Source organism: Perna viridis, chromosome 2 (assembly GCF_037379345.1).
Source record: "Perna viridis isolate PV_CMFRI_1.1 ecotype Kerala chromosome 2, ASM3737934v1, whole genome shotgun sequence".
NCBI classification, from domain to species: Eukaryota; Metazoa; Mollusca; class Bivalvia; order Mytilida; family Mytilidae; genus Perna; species Perna viridis.
The window spans coordinates 21,961,069-21,987,886 of record NC_142446.1 but is presented as its reverse complement, the minus strand read 5'-3'; the positions used below and the strand labels follow the sequence as shown (position 1 = coordinate 21,987,886).

General features: G+C 33.7%; 1 protein-coding gene across 1 annotated transcript in view; it reads right to left on the bottom strand.

Moving 5' to 3' along the window:
• The window catches only part of LOC148624061 (neuroglobin-like), a 65,233-nt gene extending 53,349 nt beyond the window's left edge, over positions 1-11,884 (bottom strand). The window contains exon 1 of the mRNA XM_088566560.1: positions 11,614-11,884. Coding sequence (XP_088422686.1) covers positions 11,614-11,810 — 197 coding nt within the window. The 5' untranslated portion in view covers positions 11,811-11,884. The remainder of the gene's footprint in view (positions 1-11,613) is intronic.
• Between the last annotated feature and the right edge of the window lie 14,934 nt (positions 11,885-26,818).

Below are 26,818 nucleotides of genomic sequence, written 5' to 3'. Positions count from 1 at the left end.
TCTACAACCACGATATTGAACTTGTCGACCTAATTATCCATTCCTACAATGAGAAATTTTAGTTTTATCATTTTTTTTTTATCTTTTTCGTATCCCGTTCACCAGAAATGATACTTACTTCTGGAAGCAAAGGATGTTTTCCATACCGGTAAAAGGTATAAACTTAAAGTATATTTCATTTCAGCGCCAAGGATGATTTTTGTTCATTATTATTAAAGTGGGATGTCTGGAATTTACTTTGTAGAATCTGAGAAATAAGTTTAAGATTTCTTCGTTAACCTAATATTGTTATGTCTGAGAAAAATATGTTCAGAAGTTTTTTCACGTTAATGTAATCCATCAAAAAATATATATAGAACAAATGATATCCATTCGTGGTGATAATCATAGGACATGAAATATTTTGGAGGTAAAGAAATGTTTACATGTGTCCTGATAGAACCTCGTTAGTTTAATATATATATTATAAGTTTCAGATTCAAGATGCTAAAGAAGAAGGTGGTGAATGTTTTTCATTGAATTTCAAATAAACAGATGCTGTAATATTTTACCTTTTTGTCCAGTTATATTTTGTTTGTTTGTTTGTTTGCTTGTTTTTGTTTTTGTTTGTTTGTTTGTTTTTTTGTCTTTTGTTTTTTTCGTTTTTTTGTTGTTTTGTTTTGTTTTGTTTTGTTTTGTTTTTCTTTTTTTTTCATTGATATAAACCTTAAGTTAACAGAGATATCGGCAAAAAATACTGAAGCGTAAGCAGTGGGATGATTTAAAATCAAAATCCAAAAACATAACCTTAACGCAAACACACAAAACAGAGACGTTCTACATATTGTTTATAAACCAATGTACCGAACCGAATAAAAAAGATGTTTTGGCGATCTGATGTTATATGTGCTAATTTTTTCACGTTTCTCACATATAATTATATGAATGTTGATGGCACCACAATTAAAACACTCATTTGTAACTGATTCGTAAAGTTTGTTATATCATTTAAATAGAACAACAAGACTTTGTAACTCATGGCATCATCATTTAATATACAGGAAAAGACAGGTCATTCGATACAGAAATAATTATAATTGGTGATAGAAATATCCTCTACATCAGTGATTTAGACACTTGTATGTATTATCATGTTTCTGTTTTATTACCTAATACAACAATAAAAAAGCACTCCAACGTCATTGTGATATCCCATTAATAGTTCATCCTTAACAAGTTTCTAATGAACTCATCACTTACAGTTGTAGAAATAGGGAAATTACCCTTCGAAAGCTGTGTGAATATTACTAGGAATGTACACTTTTTAAAATAATGCTGCATTCTAAATATTTATTGGTTCAAACACAATTACAAAAATTGGTAAAGAAATATATGCGCATAATACAATTTACAAAATATAGGTAAACATACAATTAATCATGCAGTAGTTGTGCATAAACATGCGTTAATGTAACCTACAAAGTAGAATCATTGAGATCAATGTACCATTAAAAAATCTTAAATTTATAAGAAAAAAAAGAGAAAAAAAACAAAAATGAAAAATATCGTTCTCTCTTTTAAATACTTTAAACACTGTCAATTAAAATGGAAGCTTCGTTCCTTTTTTTGGGGGGGGGGGAGGTAAATTGTGTTACACTTATTCCCCTTATTGAAAATTTTAATGCACTGGGTAAGATATTGAAGCAGATGTAGATGTATTCCATTTGAAACGTCTACAACCTCTATCGTGAGCTCTTGCTGGTGAACTTGTTTGAAAAAAAGTTGGTAATAAACTTTTTTCATATTTTCAAATTTCTATAGAAAGGGGCTATGATCATATTTGAAATTGAAGAAGTAGTGTCGAATACAAAAATGTTGACAAGTATTCTGTCGAATGAGGAGAATAAAACGCTGACAGAAATTACGACAAACAAAACATAATGAACAGTTTCCCCATATAAATAAAATATCATATACGTACATTTTAAAAGGGACACCTCCTAAAAAATGAAATGATATGTGTAAAAACGAACTGTGACTTTCTATAATGAAACACATTGGTATCCAACACATTTAGTCAGTAATTATATTGTATGAGCATAAATGGTGATCTTCAAAGCACAACATTCAGTAGCACTGAACGTTCTTATTTATAAATAAGTTCTGCAGACATAATTCACAATTATCACAATTGCTGCAACCAACACGGAAGTTAATAATAACAGGGCTAACAAAATTATGAAAGGACTTAGGTATTTGAATTCACGCTTCTTCGGGAGCGTTTGATGTTTCACCTTCCTCATATTAACTTACACTTCATATATTGTATGTATTATCATATAAACAAGTAAGTTCTGTAAGTAAAAGTGTAAACTGGTACGAATTTTTCAGAAATAATACATTGCTATCAGATAAGGTGAATTACATTTTCTTCACTATTGAATGAAAGAAGCATATTTGGTCCTAGTAAGTATGTCATCTGACCTTTGCAGACCCCTATTTTTTATTTGCATACATTGATATGTCGTGTTGGGTCCATTGTTCGAATTTCGGCTGTATTCCACAGTAGACAAACGGGGAATTTTTTTGGAAAAAATGGCATAAACTTCAACCGAAAAAAATATATAATATCAGTTTCCTGAAACTGAAAAATAAATCTAGAAATGACAGATATTATTTGAGCTCAGCGGCAGGATATCAGAGCGTAAATAAAAAGATGTTTAAGCACCAAAATGTAAGGACAATTTAACGAAAATAAAAATTAGCAAAGGGCATGTTGAGCTAAAAAAATAAATAAGAATGATAAAGGGGGATTTCTTTACTTCACCATATACAATAAGTTTCCTCTGCATATTTATTATTTGCCATGCATTATTTGGCCAATCTTTCTGATCACTAACCGATATATCAGTTCCCAAATAAAAATTGGCGTTTGAGGTTAACAGGACTAATAAAATCTAAAGCATTATTTGCAGATTACTTCTGAAGAAAATCAATTAATATTTGCATAACGGGCAAAAAGAAAATTGGGAAATTATTCTCTTTACTTGTATTCATGAATTATATTCATTAAGTTGACAACAACATTCTATTTTCAATTAAAGAAGGACAACTCAATATCCAAACAGATGAAAACAATCTCAGCAACTATTTCTATGAGAATTGCTCGAGCAATTAAAAAACATTTGCTTTTTTTCAGTCCCAAGGATCATCTTAAAAATCAAGATCTTACAGACATTTTTCTCTTGTTTGCCTTTTTGTAGTTAAACATATTTCATTTGTAATAAACAAACTGGATCGGACGCTAGTAAAATGACATCTTTATGAAGTATTCTCCTGAAACAATGCTAGGTACCATACAGGCATGTGAATTCATTAGTGTTAATTTGAGACGAACTCAGAAATACGGAAATACAAAGAGGGAATATCGTCTAGTTAGGCATAAACAAAAATGGATCATCATCAAGATAAGTAACTTCCAAAGAAGGGACGTTGTCCAAATAAATAATAAAGGTATGATGCTGTCCATAAAATGTATATTCAATGATGGGACGTTGTCAAGATGAAAAGGTACATTCAACGAGTGAACGCTGTCAAGATAATGTACATACGGAGAAGGGACGTTATCGTGATAAGGTACATTTAATTTGGAATGTTGTTGAGATATGGTTCACATAAATATGGAACGCTGTCAAGATGAAGTACATACAAAGATGAAATGTTGTCGAGATAATGTACATACATAGATGGGATGTTGTCTTGATAAGATTAACAGAAATATGGAACGCTGCCAATATAATGTACATACAAAAATAGAATGTTGTCGAGAAAATGTACAAACTTTGATGAGACGTTGTCAAGATAAAGTTATAAAAATATGGAATTCTGTCAATATGGTGTACATACATTTATAGAATTCTGTCAAGATAAAGTACAGTTTGAATGTTGTAAAGATAAGGTACATGCAAAGATGGGATGTTGTCGAGATAATGTACATGGAAATATGAAACGCTGTCAAATAATGTACTCATCAATATGGAACGCTGTCAAATAATGTACTCAAAAATATGGAACGCGGTAACATAAAAATATGGAATGTTGTCAAGATAATATGCATGCTGAGATGGGACGTTGAAAAGATATTTAAGGTACACAGAAATATGGAACACTGTCAAGACAAAACACATACAAAAAAAGGAATGTTGTAGAGTTAAGGAACACCCAAAGAAGTGACGTTGTCAAGGTATGGTTAAAATTTCATAATCTTATTTCAAAATATCAATATGCATTCGTTTATAAAATGAAATGCTTCTTTGGGTGCAATCTAATACTGACCCAAAATTTTTATCGAAAATATTTTCTATTCTTCGTGACTTAATAAGGGTTAACGTCTTTTAAAATCATTTAACCAAGGACAATTATTATTGTGAAGTACTATTTTTCGTGGGGTAATAATTTTAGTGGTTTCCGTGGGTAGGCCAAACCACGAATTAAAGTACTTTTACAGTATTACATATGTTTTATAACAAATAAGTCTTTGAATAGACCGATGTCATGTTTAACTGGTGCTCTTAAACATTAAAACAACAAAAGATTGCATATAAATACTCAATTTATGAATATTTCAATACAGAAATAAGAAATTTGTATTGTGAATGTTAAAGTAGTGTACAATAATGAATTGTTCGTGTCATGTAAGCATTGTGAATATTCGATGAGTTAAACGAATGCAGAATTGACTAGCAGAATTAATAAGTTTCTGCTGATATCTGTTCTCTATTCATAATATTTCACAATATTTACTGACGTTCTTAAAAGTATAGAGGGAAGATATTAGATAAAAAATATTTTTCTCGTTTATTAGAAGTAAAATATTGTTCTTTGCATAGTAACTGTAATCTATTAAGATGTATAAATGCTTATTAAAGGTTTATGGTTAGTTAAACATACCTTTATTGATATTATACTCGCTAAGTGGACATAATGTTTGCTGAATGATTCGCTAATCGATGTTTTTTTAGCTTTGTCTATGGCAATATAATAAATTAAACAGTCCAAAAAATGGAGACATGTTTAATTCACATCATTACTTAATTTCAATGATCACGTGCATGTAATTCAAACTAACAGTTCCTTCACGTATGTACTGTATATAAGATTGTCACATTCTTATTCCTTTCGAAGCACGACCTTTTTTCTTGAAAAAGATCTAAATCTATTTTAGGAAGTTCAATGGTTTTTATATTAGCTGGGCCTGGAATATAATATTACCCAAACCTATTGGAGGAAAATACTGGACTTTTATTCAATGAAACGACTTCAAATAACCCTTTTAAAATGTTACCATATCCCCTCTTTCTTAAATGCGTAATTTGAAATCAACGTCAACTGAACTAAGCGTTCACACAAATGACAATTAACACTTGAATCAGATATTTCTTTACTTTGATTAATGATTGTACATCACTCGTCTATGTAAATATTTAATTACATTTAATTAAAAGAAAGACAGTCTTTGTTGTAGGCGACCGGTAAACATATTGTTTTTGAGAATGTAAGAAACCATAGCCACTGAGATGTTGAGTACAATGTTAATTGAAAAACAATAACATTTTTATGTTTAATCTGTATAATTGTATAGCACAGGTATTTGTTCAAGGAAAATCAATATTTTCTACCAATTAATTTATACAATTATTTCTACACTTGCGTGTATTCAGATGAAGAAAATCAAAACTACATGTGCATTGGTGTTGTTTTCATTACCTACTCTCAGAGTTAGATGCCGATCTCGGTTATCACTGAGACCGTCTGCTTGTTTAAACTGCATTCTCATTTTATATACGAGAATGTTTCTATTAATTTCACATGGGACATTATCAATTCCGACAGGTGAAAGTCTTAAATAATTTGTTCTGCTTTCAGATGATCGCTACTTTTCCAGTCATGAACTAGTCCAAAGCCAGTTATTATTTAATATTTTTGTCTCTTTACATTTAATTCTGCTATAGATATCACTGTACTTTACAATTACTGATGTACGGATATTTTATGTTTTTCATTAATTTGACGATATTTTAGGTCATGAAGATTTTTTTACGATCAAACAACAGAAGAGGAAAAGACGCAATTTTTTCTACCTAATAATTTTATACTATAGCTTAAATATTAACACATGAGCATGGAACAATTGAACAATAAGTTTTTGAACGACACTTATTCATATACAAGAACGAGCTATTCAAAAATCATGTTCACTGTTAAGCATATCTTAATATATATATTTGCTACTTGGAACTCTCGGTCTTCAGTCAATTTTTTTGAAAGTACATGTATAATTAAAAGAAATCAATATTTTTATCACCCAAGTCTTCTTTTCATAATGTTCAATTCAATATCAACTGAATATTTTAAAGCATAGTAATATTTAACAGTAACCTCCGGTTCCAGTTGAAATCTAAGTGCCTGACCCAGGTAAGTGCGGGGTTAAAACTCAACTTTTATTTGTAAAATTAACTTATTAATTTTGTGCAACAGTGGAGTTAGAACTGTAGCCGGAACCTCTTAAACCCAATTTAATAAAACTTTTAAAAAAAATTTATGCTACACGTTTATTCGATCATACGATACACTGAAACGTAATGGTGTATGATATGTATAATGGCATGTCTTGGACTTGTTTACAAAATTAAATATATTATTCTTAATTGTCATGTACATGTATCCTTTCGAAGTATGCTACTCCCTCTCAGTATGTCATTCGGTACCGAGCAGTTGTAGTGATTCTTAATTTTTGCGAACGTTAATGAAAACAATAAAAAACGTTTAATATCATATCCGTTGCTAATTGGTACGTTTTTGTCATGGAACATGTATAAGAGTAATCAAGGGAACCAAGGTTATAGCGGTAATCAAAAGAATGCAATTCAGGGACAATGACCAGACATACACAACAAAGAACATAAAGTAATTAAAATCATACATACAAAGTAACAAAAGCAAATGAGCAACTCGGACTCCACTAGAAATTCATTTTTGTATTAATTAATTAACTTACTTATTTTTGTAAATTAAATTTAGCAGCTAGTTATTAGTAAATCATTCTTGCATTTTATTCTTCTCTATTGTGTTTATTTATGGGTTTGGTTTTGTTTGCTTGTGTAGTTTTGTTTTTGTTGTTGTTTTTGATTCTATTAAATTAATAGTTTTTGTTGTCTTGATGCATTTTTTATTTCTTTTTGTACTTGTTCAATAAAACTTGAATACATTCTTTTGTAATGCTACATCGTATAGAAGGAACTCATTTCTTTTCCATACTATAACTTTCCACATCTCAAAAACACAAAGCACATTTCTTTTTGTCAAAATATTAGTGCAGCGCTAACTCAGGAGTAAACAAACAGTTAAGGTTTTGAGCAGTTAAATACAGATATTCATTAAAAATGCAGATACCAAGGCTTTTGAAAAAAGGGGTATGGTTTACACTTTTGTATAAACAACATTGCCAATAAAATATATACTACCCTCAAATTTTCCACTGAAAATGTTTTAATTTAAAGATGAATCTGGACCATTTAAGACCATCATAAGTATTCTAATATATGTGGGCGAGATTACACGAATTATCGTCTATTCCATTTGGGCAATGTGAATGTACGTAAAAATGAAAGTATTTGACCATGTAATTTTATCACAAAGGGCTATTAAAATGATGTAAGCGATACATAAAATTAATTACCTTTCAAAAGGAATTATGGTTTTTGTGGAAAAATATTACACCACAAATTTACAGATTATATTTTTTCGCGTTTCAACAATTTAGACATAAATCAATTGCAATAACAAGGATGTGCATGTTCTGAAATTATAACTGTAACGCCAAAAGAAGTAGGAGCTTAATATTGTTACAGAGCAAAACACGATTTCAATTTTTTATATCAAGTGTTTCAATTTTATTGTTAATTCTGATTTCTACGTTGATATTTGATATAAAAAAATGCGTTGAAAAGGTTTCTTTAATGCAGAGGTTGGGTCGTAAATCACAATTTCGTGAAAGAAAATCAGACATATTTGTTAGACCTAGATGTATCAGAATTTTTCGTTCCGTTTTAGTGTATATTAGTCTTTAAACAATGTAATAACATGGGCTGAACAATGATGTGTAATCAGACACTCTCCCCTGAAAACTAACCATGGCTTCACATGGACAATACACCACCTGAAATTGGAGATCAAAAGACATGACTGGGTGAAAGGTTTCATAAAAAAATAACATGGAAGCGGTATATATCATCACCTGAAGCAAGAAAGTGAATGAAATTAAGCATTACGAGGAATGAGTAATCAAGGGAACCAAGATTCTAGCAGAAATCAAAAGAATGCAATTTAGGGACAAAGACCAGACAGGGAAAACAAACACACACATCAAAGAACATAAAATAACCAAAATAATGCATATAAAGCAACAAAAGTAAATGAGCAACTCCAACTCCACTACAACTAGAAGCATGGACCAGGTGCCCAGGTAGGTTAAGCGTCCTCTGCTCTTCTAGAAACACCCGCCGAATTGCTCATAAAAAGTCTAGTTCGGGATAGACGAAAGAGGAAGGAAAACTATAACACGTTGAACAAATCGGTTCTCATGGTGTAGATGGATACACCGTAACGATCCATTACGAGTTCATGATGACGAACATAAGAATTCAGCAGTGAATACTTCAATCTTGTATAAATGTAACCCTGCTCCAGAAGCCTATTTGTAAGAAGTCTAGCGCGATACAAAAATTCAGCGTATTTACTGCAAGCTCTGTCATAACGTTTGAATTGTGATACGAAAACTTCATACACAGGTGCCGAATGGATGTTGCCAGATAAAAGGAAATTTGACAATACGTAATAAAAAGTCATCGCGTTTGTCGTATAGTTAGGTCAAAAGTTTTCCTTAACTATCGATCTCTTAGTGTGTCTAGCTATAACCTACAATGAAACTGATAAGAGCAAAATGTGGAGCAAATTATCAAAAAATGAAATAAGTTTACCAAAGTAATGTCTGTCAACACTTCGATCACGTGTTTAGCTCGTGGATGACAGCAGCAAAAACACACCATCAGATATCAGACATTAAACAAAGTTCAGAACCATGCATTACAAATCATCATCGATGCCATGAGGTCAACGCCAATACTGAGTATGCATGATATAACAAATATACCACCGCGAAGTATGAGAATGGAGTGCAAATCAATGATAAAAGCAACAAAATTCTAATGCAAACTAAAACACTTTTATCAGACAGGCTTGAAAGATCAAATTTCGCATTAGAGACAAAAGTTTAACGGAGAGAAACCAAGAAATTTTACCAAAGCAATTCAAAACTATAGCTTTTCTTTAATGACTACACTAGTGAAGAAAAACTGAGAAATGTCAGCATCCAGAATTCAGTACCAAACATCACTTCCAAATATGAACAGTCTGACGTCGTTGGAAGACTTTGAACCTGCTAGCAGAACAGTACCCACCTTAATCTTGAATAAGAGTTTTCATTGATTGATCAGCCACAAATGCAACAAAAACCAAGGGCCTGGTATACATCAAATATCCAAAGGGAGAGCGACAGCCTGAAGAGTACCTACAGGAATACATTGTTCAAACTACATAGCTGAAGAAGAAGCTATCAACCATGCTTCAAGCACCATCACAATTAATGTCAATAAGACAACCCCGGTTGTTTAGTTATTTACCTGACAGATGCTATCACTGTATTACAGGCTTTGAGAAACTGCCGGCTACAAACATATATTATTACTGGAACAGGCATTATTCAAAATAAAAAGCCGTACAGTAGTGCAACTCTAACGATCCATGTCTTCTTATTGTGGACTTTATGGTAATGAGCATGCTAACCGATTAACAAAACAATTTGCTAGACAACAAAAGAAAGAAAATCCAGTATGCATCCATCAGCATCATCAAGAAATATTTGTATCGTAACTGGACAGTTACAGGGCGGCTCAACAGGCCCCGTGCAGGTCCGGGTGTTAAAAGAATAGGCCTGCAGCAGCGCTAAGCTTGTCGTAAAAGGCGACTAAATAGTGCTCAGAACCCTAGCTGGGGGCTAGGGAGCTTTGCCCACAGAGCAACTGGGATGTGTGCCCCAGGTGGTGGAATGGGGTACCTCTGGCGTGTTACATGCTGGGGTTGTCAGGCTATAATACGGAAAACCTGACCGCAAACCATAGTGGTGCATCATGTTGGGAAAGATGCCACGTTCCGCGCAAGTTAAAGAACCCTACTGTGGTATTCTCCCGGAGTAGGAACCATAGGGCTCCACCGCAGGAGGCTAAATTGCCCGACCCTACCCACCTCTCCCTATTTCCAGTGGCAATCAAAATTTGTCGACCCCATTGTCCTTGTGTCCCATCTCTTTTTCATTTCACCATCATTTCATATTCATTTTATCATCAATCTCATGTTCACCGTCTGAATATGGCTGAAATATTGCTGCACGGACGTTAAACCCCAACAAACAAACAAACAAACAGGGATCAACAGACTAAATCAACATCCAAATAGTGATAAATGTTTTACCATCTCCAATATGTCCCTATATTGAGGCAGAACATGATAGAACCCACATTCTACAGACATACAAGAATCGTCAGCAATTAATACAACAAATAAACAATTATGGCCATTCCAACAACAGATCAGGAAAAGCTGCCTAGAAAAGTCGACGACTTACAGAAGACCCCTATGTTTGTAGAGGAAGCAGAAATCCAAGTTTGGAGGCGAACGACAAGAAGAAGGTATGTTGATTAATATGAAGAAATCACCCTTGGTTTACAAGTTTCAATATATGGTCCTTTAGAGAATCACCCAGTTATAACAGACAATGAAGAAAACAGTCCTTTACAGGACCACCCAGTTATAACAGACAGTAAGGAAAATGGTCCTTTACAGGACCACCCAGTTATAACAGACAGTAAGAAAAACGGTCCTTTAGATGACTACCCAGCTTTAACAGCCTTCAAAACAGAAATACAATATAGAAACAAGCCTACTTATAAAGTGCTTTAAGACACTCATTGTTTCCTTGTCAATAATGCACTAAAGGTGAGTGTTACTGTAAAAACTCTTATTAATTCAAACAAAGGTTAAATTGCGTCTTTGACGAGAAAAAAAGATCACCCGCATATCATTCCAAAGTCATTTACAATTCCATGTAAGTTAAGCACTATGACAATATCATATGTAGGATTATAGAATATCAATATGTGCATGGTTATTAGACAGTTTTTAAATGCATTTTGATAGAGAGGTTCAAAATTTCTATTCATTATAGGATAGTTTGCCCAGTTACTATGGAAAATACATATACTTTCATTGATGAGTGATAAGAACCTGTTATAGAATTTAACAAGAGTAATAAATTAATTCCCGACATTTAATTATGCATGTATAAGCATTACTCAAAAACTATTTGGTCAGATAAACTAAATCTTTCTATTCAATAATTTCTTTAGTTGATCATATCATTGGGGAGGAATATAAGTATCATTTTCATTTCAAATGTCACACATGTACAAAAACAAAACTAAAGCATATTCTACAACAAAACTAGCCAATGTGACTTACCTGATGAACATTTCTAATCCCGTTTCGTCCATGTTGCGGCGTATTCCTTTCCATGATTGCTTTAGTTTGAATATCTGTCTTTCATCAAGTTCCAGCTGTTTCTTGTCTTGGTTCATATTCGGCGGCTTTGTTCCATTTTTTAAGCACTCTGTTCTTACAGGAGAAACACTTTTGGGTTTTGTATTACTACATCCCATGTTCAGCTGTTATCTAGTACTTATTATAGGAAAAGACCTGTTTACAATCGTTCTTTCAAATTCCTTAGTGAAATAGAAATCAGGATTTGTACCCAATAATTCGATTAGGTTTTACATCCCGTTGGCCTATCAGATGATGTTGCTGAGTTTATTTAATCAAATTGTTGGTTGTTATGCAGTTCCTTATTACCAACAACATGGGGAAATCTTGAGTAACAACTGAATATCTTTTTAATTCATATAAAACTGATGCAATGATAATGTTCTTTGTTTATCTTGCAATTATTGCAAAGCGTTTATTTTGTTACGACAATAGTGTATTTGTAATTTGGTTAAGACACGATACTCCTAAATCAATCACATTTGTAAGAAAAGCTTTATAACTAATAGAGGCAAGGAAATTTTCACCTCATTAAATGAATTCATACAAGATAGCAGTCTTTAATTTACAAGGAATACTATTGAAGAGAAATCGGAACCCATCCGCATATAAAATGATTGAAGATTGCAAATATCGGTCTTTATCTTAATGAAGTTTCAGTATAATGCTTAGGAGGGCTGTGTAGGCAAATATCAAGTAAAGTGCCAGTTGTCAAAAGAACTTTTACATGCATGTACATATAATACATTTGCATATTACGTTAATCTAAGCAAGTAAGCATATAAAGGCGACATCAACTTTTTTCTACATGCCTGTATGTACGTATCATGAAAATATTGAATACAGCCATTCAGTAGTGTAGACATCACAAATTGTATGCAAGAATCATATTTATAATTTTAGAAATGATATATTGCGTTTATGCTACCGAGTTAAAACCCTTTTTTTTCAGAACAACTGAAATTCAGCTGTTAATGATCAAACAGGACAGTTTGAGGATTCAAAGATAAACCACGGCAGACCAACAGATATCCACAACAGAAAACACCTTGCACATACGAATGCCATCTTGTTCGAGATTCTCCATTGCACTAAAATGAATAAACCATATTTTAATCTTCAAATTACTTTCCTGAACGGAATTTAAAGTTAAGAAAAAAGCAAAAAAGTGGTAGAAATATGGTATGTAATAAAATATCACATGTTTTAAATACCGAGGATGAGTGTGTTATATGTCGCCATCATAAATTACTTTCATTTTAATTACAGTAATTAAATGTTTACAATTAAGACTTTGTTATGTTCACATTTTCAAGAAATTATCGACATTGTAAGCCAAGTACGTCGTAACTAAAATTTAATGGTCTGACAAGTCACGTATTGATTTCCTTCCAGTGTGTCTGGGTGGCAACAATTATAATAACAACAGGCGTGAAATGACCATCGTTTAGAACTTCAAGGATACCGAATTGGTAAATAAAAGTTTGAAGCGTTGTTTTAAATTGATTTATCTAGCTATATATGGCCAATAAAGTGACTACACAAGCCGAGAACAACTTAAGTTCTTCGATCTTTAGCTTATGGTAGACCTGATGTGTTTTATAAGCTCTAAGTCGCTCAGTATTTTAATTACATGTATAACATTTTTTTTAATGGCATGGTTATTCTATGTGAGCTAGAAGTTATTCATGAATAGTTCTGTTTTTACATACTATTCTGTACATCACTGTCGAGTGTTTTTTTTTAAATAAGTGCCTGACTATTCCAAGTGCTTTTTAGATCACCTTGCCAAAAAGACTTGTGAACTATTGGCACCACTTAGTGTCCGTAGCCGTTGTTAACAATTTTTTTTAGAACTTGTCTCCTCTTACACTAGTTGACCAATTACAACTAAACTTGGTATGTATGTTCCTTATGCTTTTCTGCCTAGAATGATGAGGGGATTTTTGATCTGTGGACAAACACGGCCGCTGTTAATAAAATAGAACATAGGGGTCAGACAGCAGTTTTTCGCATATATCTCCTAAAAAATAATTCCAAATCGACTTCCAAATATACCGGAGAAAATGTTTTCAAAATGCTAGATTTTTTTTATCGACAACATGTTTGTCCAGTGTGGTGGACGCGTTTTTAACAAACGGTCGCATTTCAAAGGGAACAAATTGTCCTCTTCTACTTGCTGACTTATTCCTTCACTCCTATGACGCTGACATTATAGCTGACCTGATCCAAGAGAAGGAACATCGTTTGGCTAGATCCTTTCGTCTCATTTTCCGCCATACAGATGATATATCCTAGTTTCGGAGATTTTATTCATCGCATCTGCCCCAGAGAACTTGAGATAGGGGTTACTACAGACACTGTGAAGTCGGCCTCATATCTTGACCAACACATAGAGATCAATAGTAAAGGAAAACTACTGACCAAACTATACGAGAAACGCGAGGACTTTTCATTCCTTATTGTCAACTTTCATTTCATCTGTGTTTTCATATCACAACTCTAGCTTGCAATAAATACGCAGACTTTGTATCGCGCTTGACTTCTTACAAGTTGGCTTCTGAAACAGGGTTATATTTCTACAAGATTGAAGATGTCACTACTTTTTTTGTTATTTTTTTACTATCAAAATATTCACCCAGCGAAAAAGGAACTACTGGACAGAATTCAATGAAAGTTTATATGATGCTCTTTAGGTATGAGCGTTGGGATACACATAGCCGCTTTTACAAAAACAAAAAATAGTATGTAGCTTATTAAGCCAGGTGGGCAATTCAAGTTCTCTCTTTATTTTTTTTCCATTCCATAATGTGTTTTAGATTTTTAAACTTGTCAACATTGATAATCGATAAAGATTACTATAAAAACAGTGTCTAATGCCAAAGTGCGTTATAGCACCAGTTATACTGAAAAATAAGTATATTAAAATTGGCAACACTATCTACAAGTTTCCAGAAAGTCTTATCAATACTGACATCTACTTCTCATTTGTGCGTTTTTACCATTAAGATAAAAGGTTATTTCCAATAATTTCGCCTGAGTTCCGTTCTGTTTCAAAAGTCTGTTCTTATTACCTAGAAACGAAGTGGTTCTTCATAAATATATTCAACCTACCATTTTCAAAGTTGAACTTAACGAGGTAAAATCTATTAAAAAAAAGATAAAACTATATTTACTCCAAGGCTTTCTTCATGTAACTGCCACATTCACCTTTTAAGTATACAGATTCTAATTGCATGAATATACAGAAACCTATTTAAAGTTTTATTATATTTATCATTTTACAAAATAATGCTTTATAACAAGGGCATAGAAAAAAATGTTATATATGAGAAGCATAAATGTCGCTCTAATGACGTTCCATCAAAGTCAATTAACATTAACAGTTGGTTTTAATTCCTATATTTTGTTAAAATTGGAATTTTATGTCCAGGAGAGGTATGCGGAATTAGCAAAACTTCCGATATTACACGATTGTATGTATATCATGGGTTATGGACGAGGTATGTCAGGCGCATGTTTAAGGGGGCGGATCTACTGTACGCCACCCCCCTTTTTAAAAAAAAAATATATATATATTGGTGGAAAAAATGCATGCAATATTGATTTTTAAAAACATTCTTCCGAAATTGTCTAGGCCTCTCATTCTATTTACGCCCCAACCTGAAATCCTGTATCCGCCCTTTAATGTGGCATTAACGCAATCACGCTTACTTGGTTACTACATGACTACATGGTTGTCTATACCATGTCATTAGTTTGATTTTATACTTACGGTCTAGAGGGGGTATTACGCACTTCAAAACAGATAAGAATGTTTGAATTTCGATTTACTATGACCTCTGGATTTAGAATTGTTATGATTTCAAAACAACTAAAAGTATCGATTAACATAGACATTGATTACACGACAACACGTTCTTCTATTGGTAATTATACATGATCTTCAGTGTTAAGTATCGTTTGTTTTCATAAAAATTCGATAAACCACCGTTCCAGTTTCCTGGCAATCATACATTTATACACTCAATAACGGCTAATAAAATACTATTTAGAACAACACAATACAGTTGTGTCAATAAGAATCAAAGTGCTGATGCACTGAGTCAAGGAAGACCTCATATACATGCAACCCAAAATTTTAAGCTAATTAAACCGATCAGCCTGTCATTTTTAAGAATAACCATTCGTTACTACTAAGGAGGTTTTTATCGTCCTTGACTACTCTTACAAGTCTCGCACGGACGGCAACCAGTTGTTTTAATGCAATTCATATTTATACTGTTATTTGTGTATTTTTGAATTTTCTTTTGTACAATCGCTTCTTGTATTCCTGGCCGTGTACTTTTATTTCTTAGAACTTCTCCACATTTTACACTTCATATGGATTCACTAGGAATCACTTACTATGAAGATTAGATATACTTTCAAATAAGTGTGTAATTTATATACTAATTGAGCAAAATGCCCTCATTAACGACAATATACTGAATGCTAATATGAATAGATCACACTTTGAACTTTGGGGTTGGATATGCATGAAGAAGAAATGAATCCTGTGGACTGGAGGCGGTTGGAGAAGGGCCTTATCTTAAGGGTGAAATTAACAAAATCTCTCCTTGTTTGTGCCCAATTCTACCATTCTTCATTTACAAGGGGAAAAAATGTAATACAAATGTAGATTAATTTGACAAAACGTCAATATTGCTATTTTTTAAAACGCAGAATTTACTCAAATTTGTCCTTGCCATTGATGTCTAGAAAATGTCCTGGATTCAACTTGTTGAAACTGTTTACTCAACCATTTTTACAATAAATTACAACCTTTCCTTAGGAATTTAAAACGAGGCTACAAATTATTGCCGTTAAAACTTTTATGCAGCTTGAATATTTTGCAGATAAAAACAACTCTGTATAAATTCTTTCTTAACACTTCAATTTCCTCAAAGATTTGAGGAATTTAAGATTCCAATTAAGTTGGAAAGAGTCAAGGATATTGAGATATGGCGAATACAGGAAATATGATGTCTTTATCACACATGCACTTAGAGTATAAATCAATCCTACAGCTTATCCTATTTTTCTTAAGTGCCTTGTCTTGGTACAAGTATGTCTATTCATTATGTCTTTATGGGGAACTTTTCAAATGCAGTTGTTTTGAATATCTAGAAAAATGCTAAAAGGCATACTCAATATTTGTCATGACAAAGTGTTATTTTCTGGAATAATAAATACAACCATTTTCAAATTTCAGAGGGTATAATTAGGTTTTGCAAATATATGAAGTGCTAAGAAATTAGGGTTCATGTTTGTATAGTTTTTATTAAGAGATGTTGACACATAAATTACAACTTCATACTGCACATACATGTTCATGTACCAGCACTTGCGCATTACTTAGTTTCATACTTAAATAGTGTCTGAGCACACAGAAATGGTCTGGTCACACTTTTACTTTATTCTTACAACATCTTCAAAGTGATGACCACTGAACCAGTGAATATATCAATGAAAATATTGTAACGGAGTGACTTTCTTTGATAAATGCAATATTTTACATAGACATAACTGTACTTGAAATTCATGCGAATATACATGCATTTTAACAACATGATAAATAAGTATAGATACCCCATTTTGTTAGGAAATTTTGTTATATGTGATGATGATGTACATGTATTTAATGTACTAAAATTTAGCATTTTAGTCAGTAAATATAGACACTCATGGAAATAAAAATTGCTTGCACCCATATATTTTGCAAGAATTTGACATTTTTAAAGAATTTTGACTCAAACTAATGTGTCAGAGCCACTATATGATCGTTATATTGAAAAAATTAGCATTTTAGTCATAATTATAGACCCTAATAGAAATTTAAAGTGTGGGCACTCATACATATGCTGGAATAAGACATTTTTGTAGAATTTTGACAGAAATATATGAGTCACAGTCACCCACATGATAGTTGTATTGAAAAAAATAAGAATTTAAGTCAATGGTTTTACACCCTAATGAAAAATAAAACTGCCTGCACTCATACATTTTGCAGAATTTTTACTAAAATAATGGTGTCACAGTCACTAATATGAAACTAACATTTCTAGTTTCTACATTTTCTACATATAAGACTATGTAGGGAAATTGGAAGTGTTATCACTCATATTCGCTGCTAAAAGTGGCATTTTGAAGAATTTTGACCGAAATATTTAGATATCAGTCACCCATTCAATGCAAAATTGTCAATTTTAACATTTTTTGGATGATTTGTGACCCTTATTTTATTAGAAGTAGCTTTCACTTAAAAAGTACTTTGTCAATCTTGAACTTCGTGAGAATTACCAAACATCTGAAAGTTATCTGTTAGGACTTTTACACTAGTACTTAGAACAGAAACATAGACCTTTAATTTTATAATTAAATAATTTGATTTAATTAATATCACTGGTGTATAACAGAATGTAAAAAAAATATACATGTAAACAATGATAATTTTTGAACGATGAGTGACTGGACCGTGCTCGACGAAAATTGGAACATGAACAATGATCGAGTAATTGTGGGATGATGATCACGGCGAGGTCCCTATATATAATTGGAAATCCAATGTAAATTTTGAAATCAAGATTTGTTTCCTAATCGGGTTAGCTAATTTACATTAGTCACACAGTTTCATTTATTAATCGCGGACTTCCTGTTCTAAATTACGTCACACAGAATAGAAAGATTTAATATCAGGAACTTTTCAGGGGTATGACAGTTTAGAACAGCTTTTCGTATTTTCTTTGTCACGACCCAGGGCAGTTTCTGTCAGGATCTGTCAGGGAATAGGGTTTGTAAGTCTCCTTCTAGTTTCAGTTTCCCTTCCAGGATTTCCGGTGTAGAACGTATTGAAATCCGAAGACCGATCTGCATTTTATTGTGTACTTCCGGGAAATCCAAACGCTGCTTCACAATGCAAAATCTTTTATTTTATGCTATTCTTTATCCCTTTATCCCTTTATTAACATTTTTATCCCTTGGAACTAGATATTTGTAATTTTCAATCAGTATTTTTACCCAAAAGATACTTCGCTTTTGATATTGAACTCAACGCTATGTTAATGACGAATCTCCATAAATTTGAATGGTAGACTAGCACCCATTCTTACGAAACCACGGAGTCACGTAACGAGACTTACATACCCTATAGGGCAAAATGTGTCCTGACCCAGGAGATTAGAAGTGATCGCAACTGTATATTAATTGTACGTCTCAGAATGTGACGACTCTATTCGCTACACTGCTCCATCAAATTGATACAGGGAAGATATGTCAACGTATAGAAAGGTCTGAAAAATTCCCAGAGATGTTAGAACTGTCAAATTTGCATGCAATTTTTGGTCGTTCCCTCCGCGGGACTCGAACTCGTGCCGCTGTGACATCTGTGTCAACAAAAATTGGATGCAAATTTGACAGTTCTAACATCGTTGGGAATTTTAGGCAAATTCGGGATTTGTACATGCTCCATTTTAAGCCTGTCAATTACTCTTCCTTAGGACCAAATTAGTAGTGAATGATTTGCTAAGAATTTACGTCTATAATGTCTTTGTTTTTACATCAGTCATAGTTAAACAGTTCTCTAGCAAAAGAGAATAAAACTGCATAATGGAAAAAAATTCCCACTTACAGTCATGTACTAAACAAAAACATTAGAAGTTCTTATGAAACAAAAATACAATACCGGTATATAAAGGACTTCAAGGTTAAATCCATCGGTACTGACTCACAACACTTCAAAATCAAACTTTCAACTAACGTGCACTATACAGTTACATTAAGGCGCACTGTTTCGCACACCAAGTTACCCCCGTTTTGTAAAACTTAAAATTAAAAGTTGAAATTTGGTGGATATATTGTTTAAATGTAGGTAAGCATTTATACATAGACAGATGTAATATATGTAATGGTAAACAGGTGTAATTTAAATGAAGAATGGTATCCGGAACGTTTCAGTCCTTTGCCGTATTAGGTTCTCTCCTCAGTATCAGATGGCTGATTTTCAAAATACCTTATTTCGCACGAACTTTTGTAACTAAAATTGTGAAAGAATGAATCGAAAAGGGTCTTATTAGTTTTACCCATTTCCCACCTACTCCATGCATGCTTCATCCTGTGGTAGTGTCTAAGTGCCTGATATTTTAATAGTATTTGACTGTTAGTTTTGGAAAGGCACCCTAAATTTGTACTAAAACTCAGTAATATTTTTTCAGTATGTTACCATGGTAACTGGATTTCATAACAATAATCACTAAATTACTTATAAATGACTTGAACCTTCACACACCAAGGATTTCAAAAATATGCACTTTTTTATGGCAAAACACAAAAACTTTCTGTGCGGACTGCCTCAAAACAGCTTTATTTCAACAAAATGAGACCAAATTTTCAGAAATAACCTAACTGTATTGTACTATCTAAATCTTGTATCAAACAATTTCATCTAATTCTAGATAGTCACATACATGAACTCCGTGGTCATTTGTTATCACGTGGCTATAAATCAACAGATATAGACCGGGGATTTGAACGTGCTAAAAGCATCAGCCGTTAAGATCTCCTCGAATACAAACTTAAGAAAAAGAACAAAAGGGTTCCTTTTGTGCTTACATAACATCCAGCCTTTGGAAAACTCTCGCAGCTACTGCATTCAAATTGGGAAGACATTCAAAAACATCCTAAGCTCTCCAAGCTCTTTCCTGGGGCCCCGGTCCTTGCATTCCATACACCTAGGAGCATAAGAGATGCCCTAGTAAAAGCAGAGATTTTCATCTCAGCCCAAACAAAATACAATGGGCCAGTGTCGACCATGTGGAGATAAAAGATGTGAGACCTGTACCCAGATACTGCACACCAAATCCTTTAAAAGCTACTGCACTGGAAAGGAATTTGCCATTTTTTGCGACGCAAAACCGAAAATACCATATACCTTTCCATTGCCGATGTGGTGTGCAATACGTTGGCGAAACAGAACAACATTTCAACAGACGTATGAATGGTCATCGCAGTGACAACAAATGCAAACCAGACCTCCCTCTAAGTCGCCATCTTCGATCCGCCGGACACACCCAGGAGGATCTCCACAACATTTTTGTAACGATTATAGAACATAACAAAAACTGGTCAAAAGGTAAAAGAGTGTCTCGGGAAAGTATTTGGATGAAGAAATTACAAACAACTTCTCCAGATGGAATAAACGAGAAAAAATAAATCATTTGTAGGTCTTGGTCTAAGGCTGGTACAGCACCACATGCTATACATAAATACTCCACACAACTATATTTTGAATCTTTTTTTTATTGTTTTCCACAGTCAATTTTTATTTTTAATTTTGATAAAAAGACTCCTTTATGCTGAAGAAGGATATCAGTTATCCGAAATATTCAATGTAAATTTTACCATCTTCTGGTGATTTTAAAAACATATTTAGAATTCCGTCAGAAAAAAGCTTGCCAGACAATCTTTAGCACTACTGGAGTAATAAATAGATCATCCGTTTAGGCCTAAAAAATGTTTCCAATCACCCTACACATGACCCTCTTTCAGACCCCTACTCATAAGTTTTTATTTGAAATTTTGAAGAAAAAAAAATAACGTAAAAATTCTGCCGATTGTCTTCCAGAAAAAAAGAAGAAAATTGAAAACACACATTCCATGAGCGTGCTCTTGGTCCTGGATAATCTCTTTTTGGAATTCTGCACTTGAGATATTCTTTGTTTTTACCACCTCCGTCAAAACGAAACAAAAATTACTCATGCGCCGAATCCCTGAATGGATGACGCTGTAGACTAAGTCTTTAATATGTTTAGTCTTTGCATATTTGATTTTCATTGTATTTATATGACTTATGTCATTTCAAAAATATCAAATGAAAATGAATTTCTACCTACCGACCCTACAAAATTTAAGAATAGTGCTGGGAAACATAACATTATTTTTTTCCGGCGTTGGAAATTTCTCGTCAATTGGCTGGCATGCATCAATATCTGTCTTACTTGCACTGGAAAGTGTTGATTTTATCCCCCAAAAAGGATTATGCTGGGTCAAAGATTCGGCAAATGCTGCTGTAGGCTATACAACGCTGTAAATAGCGTGCATATTACAAAATGAATCACTAGGTCATCGATAGACATTAAATCACGTAATAATGCATTAATTTTAATGAATTTAACGAATGAACGTGGTCACATGACAACTAATTTCCCCGAAAACACAATGACCCACATTCACGGGTTTGATTATGCCCGGGGATTGTGTAAACGCTGCTTTACACCGTCCGTGAGATACCCCAAACGATAGCCAAGGACGTTAAGAAACACCTCAGTCCGTCATGTATTACACATATACTGCAAACCGGGTCTATCAGCATTGAGTATATATGTTAGCACGAAAACGAAAATTTAACCAAGTATAGGAACAGTCAGCTGATTGTCAGCGTCACTTGTATCGTGCAAATGATTGGCTGACACTTTGTTACGACAGATTTTTGGGGATTTTAGTGGTTTATATCCACGAAGACAGTCGAATTATCTCCTAGAAGCAACGATGTTCCAGCTTTATAATGCACGAAATGAAGGATGTAACGGATATACGGTAAGTGCTATCATTTTCAACTTAATTGTTATAGTGTTATTAAATACAGTCTATAAACACTTAATCCGATCGATTTATCAATTACCCGTAAAAGATTTATTCATAAAGGATACGGTTATCAAATTTTTTGAATCTTTATTTGGTTTGTTTGTTTGTTTGTTTGGGGTTTAACATCCGAGCAGCAGTATTTCAGCTATATTCAGACAATGAACATGAAATGGATGATAAAATGAACATGAAATGATAAAAAAAAGGATGGGTCACAAGGATAATAGGGTCGACAAATTTTGATTGCCACTGGAAAAAGGGGGGATAGGTAAGGTCGGGCAATTTAGCCTCCTGTGGCGGAGCGCAAAGGTTCCTAGTCCCATCGAATACTACAGCATGGTTCTTTAACGTGCGAGGAACGTGGCATCTTTCCCAACACGGTGCACCACTATGGTTTGCGGTCAGGTTTTCCGTATTATAGCCTGACAACCCCAGCATGTAACATGCCAGGGGTACCCCATTCCACCACCTGGGGCACACATCCCAGTTGCTCTGTGGGCAGAGCGCCTAGCCCCCGGCTATGTTTCTGAGCACTATTTAGTCGCCTTTTACGACAAGCTTAGCGCTGCTGTAGGCCTATTCTTTTGACACCCGGACCTGCACGGGGCGAATCTTTAATTGGACATCTAATTTTGTCTATATCTATATATGTTGTATGTTAAGGTATTCCATGCAGACATGAAGGAGAATTTGAATGCGTGAATCTTATGATGTGTTCATTTGTTGTTTCAGTTCATTTTCTGTATTTGTGAAAACAAGAATTAAATAATAGACAATGATTTGATTTGATTGATTGATTGATTGATTGATTGATTGATTGATTGATTGATGGGATTTAACGTCCGAGCAACAATATTTCAGTTATATTCAGACTATGAACATGAAATGGATAATAAAATGAACATGAAATGAAAAATGGGACGGGACACAAGGATGATGGGGTCAACAAATTTTTATTGCCACAAGACGAAAGGGAGGGATGGGTAGGGTCGGGCAATTTAACCTCCTGTGGCGGAGTGCAAATGTTCCTGCTCCTATCGAATACCACAGCAGGGTTCTTTAAAGTGCGAGGAACGTGGCATCTTTCCCAAAACTGTGCACCACTATGGTTTGCGGTCATGTTTTCCGTATTATATCCTGACAACCCCAGCATGTAACACGCCAGGGGTACCCCATTCCATCTCCTGGGGCACACATCCCAGTTGCTCTGTGGGCAGAGCACCCTAGCCCCCAGCTAGATTTCTGAGCACTATTTAGTCGCCTTTTATCACAAGTTTAGCGCTGCTGCAGGCCTATTCTTTCAACAGCCGGACCTGCACGGGGAGACAATGATTTGAAAATCATATCCTTTACAAATTAATCTGTTAAGTGTAGTTGATATATCCAATGGATTTTGTTTAAATAAATGTGCTTTATACACCATATTTCCATAAAAAAATGGATGAGCAACTCCAGTTTTAATTAAGAACAGGCATGTGCTATTAATTTTTTTGTATCAAACGTTTGAAACGGTACGATAGCTTCTTTGTGAGGAATCTGTTGCGTTCATTTAAATCTGACAATGTGTTACAAATACAAGCAAAACGGACCAGTTGTGAAATGTAAATACCGTAGGAGGGCGCTTTGAGAATATTACCATTTAGTTATGAAAACTTCGCAACAGGAAATTCAAAATTGTTTCTTTTGTCATAACTTTTTTTGTAAGATCTTAGGGTAATGTTTGTACGCTTATCAAATGAAATATATTTAAATTGCATTCGAAAGCCATTATATTTCTGATCATTTATTTCCCATTTCTTGAAACGAGCACGAAACTTGTTAGTTAACATGCCATTTCTTCGCAAGTCAACTTTCCTTTCGTCTGTGCCAGCGTCCCTTCAGCACCTGCATATTGAGTTTTCATATCACAATTCATACGTTATGCAAGAGCTTGCCGTAACTACGCAGACTGTTTGTATCGCTAGACTTCTTACAATTAGGCTTTTGGAACTACTTCTGTAGTCATGACTTCATTCTTGTAGCAGCATAACCCTTACAAGAATGAAGTCATGACTACAGAAGTTTGAACTCGTGGATCGTTACGGTGTATCCATCTACACCAAATTATTTGTTCAGCGTATCATAGTTTTCTTTTCCTCTTTAGTCTACCCTGGATATGACTTTTTATGAGCAACTCGACGGGTATTTCTAGAAAAGCAGAGGACGCTTACATTACCGGTGCACCTGATCCATGCTCCCAGTTGCTCATTTACTTTTATTACTTTGTATGTATTATTTTGGTTATTTAATTTTCTTTGTTGTGTGTGTGTTTTCCATGGCCTTGGTTTACATTCTTTTGATTTCCGCTAGAATCTTGGTTTCCTTGCTCTTATGGATGTTTGGTTTATTCATAGTTTCTAGACAGCCACAAGTGATAGATGTATGGTAACAGGTTAGTATATAAACACTTGTTATTTTTATTCATTTGTAATATTTGTATGATATACATGTACTAATAAATATCGACTTTCCAATTGTTCTTATTTTTCTTTTCTGGCACCAGACTTCGTGTTGAGTAGATCAAAGAATTGTGACATTATGTTTAAATAACTAATTATTGAACATTTTGAAATGTTCTATAAACAAGGATCTACATGTTCGTGTTTACAAGAGTAATTAAGGGAACCGAGATTCTAGCCCAAATTAAAAGAATGTAATTCAGGGGCATCTTGATTAGAAGATGGGCATTTCAGTAAAACATGAGCTCAAAAAATGGCAATGGGATAAATGTCGAGAGTAGATAAAACCCATACAAGAAATATACCTCTTGGGAGTACTTGAACTTTTCTCAATATTCAGAATTAAATAAAAAAAATTCAGTATCAGTCAGGTGACCTCTGTCCTAATTAACACCAAGCCAAATTTGTGTATGTTATCTGACCATAATGTCAAAAGTCAAATTCAAATGTCACCCACTCTAGTATATGACGCTTCACTTGAGATGATATACTTACATACCAAATATCAGATATCTAAGTAAAAGACAAAAAAGTTATGGCCAAGACAAAATTTTGTATAGTATTTGATCAAAATTGTGTATGTTATTTGTCCTTTGGGGTCAAAGGTCAAGGTCGAAGGTCATCCACCTAGAGCATATGGTAATAATGGTTTTTTGCCAACATTTGTAACCTTGGGGTTAATGTCAAGATCAAAAGTCACAATCTCTGGTACTCGTCATTCCGCCCTGAGAGGATATACCAACATATCAAATATTAGAAGTCTAGATCAAAAGATAAAAAAGTTAAGGTCCGGACAAATTTTGTAAAAAGCGTTAAGAAGAAGAAAAGTCATCATTGGGTCATTTCGTGTCTAGATGAGCAAAAAACAACAGGTTACATATTTTCGATATGTTTCAGTTGAGAAGTCTTGCTTCACAACCATGGATGTATTTGGATCATATCTTCTTTCTTGTCATGGCAAAGTGGGTATGAACATAAACTTTTTTAACATAGTTCAAAATGTCCAAAATTACGAAATTTGGCTGCTAAAGTAACCAGATTTAAACCAAATAGATTGTTTTGTACTTAATTGTAAATTGTTTTTAAAAAGACAATTTTCATTATGTTGTTTGACAAAGTTTCACCATTAGATACTAAAAATATCATTGAACTAGTGACATTTTTGTGATAATGAGGCCTAAAATTGGTGGTTGCTAAGGAGTGGCCGTTGCTTAGGTAACGATGAAAATATTTACCTTTTTTTTATATTGTTTTAACATTATATCCAACAGATTGAAAGTCAATTTGGCTCAAATATCCGACATCAATAAATCACCTGCTGCATGATTCTTAGGCAGACTGCTTCTTAACGCTACAGATAAAAATCAAAGACTGAAGTCTTCAAAGTCGCCAATCGTTAAATTTCAGTGCCACTGATTTTGGCTTGCTTTCAACATTCAGGTGAATTCAATGCTCTACTGAACTTAATTCACAATCAATCAGTGAGTTTTTTTTTTAAATTACCATAAACCCTGGTGTAGATATACGTATGGACTTGGTTCAGAATTAAAAAAATCACAAATTTTAGTGAGCTGTAACTTGAAGATTTTAGGTCGATTAATAATTTATATTCTGTTCTTTTCCATTTCACACCTTTAAACATATCGTACATTTATTTGCCCATTACAAGCAAAATAAGTGCATATGTATTCATTTTCCGAAAATATCCTTGACATTTTAGAACCTTTTAAAAGCTTATGCCGGTTTTAAGGTTTCATTAGACCTTGTGTTGTAATGTTTACTTTGAACTTTGTTGAGTAACGCAACAGTTCGTCAATCGGCTATGATCGGCAAACTTCCAGCTAAGTTGCGATCTGCTCTATCTAAAATCGGATGACTTCGTTACCGTGATGACCCGAATGTTTCTCAATCAAAACAACACGAAGACTAGGCGTTTCTCAGCTATATTA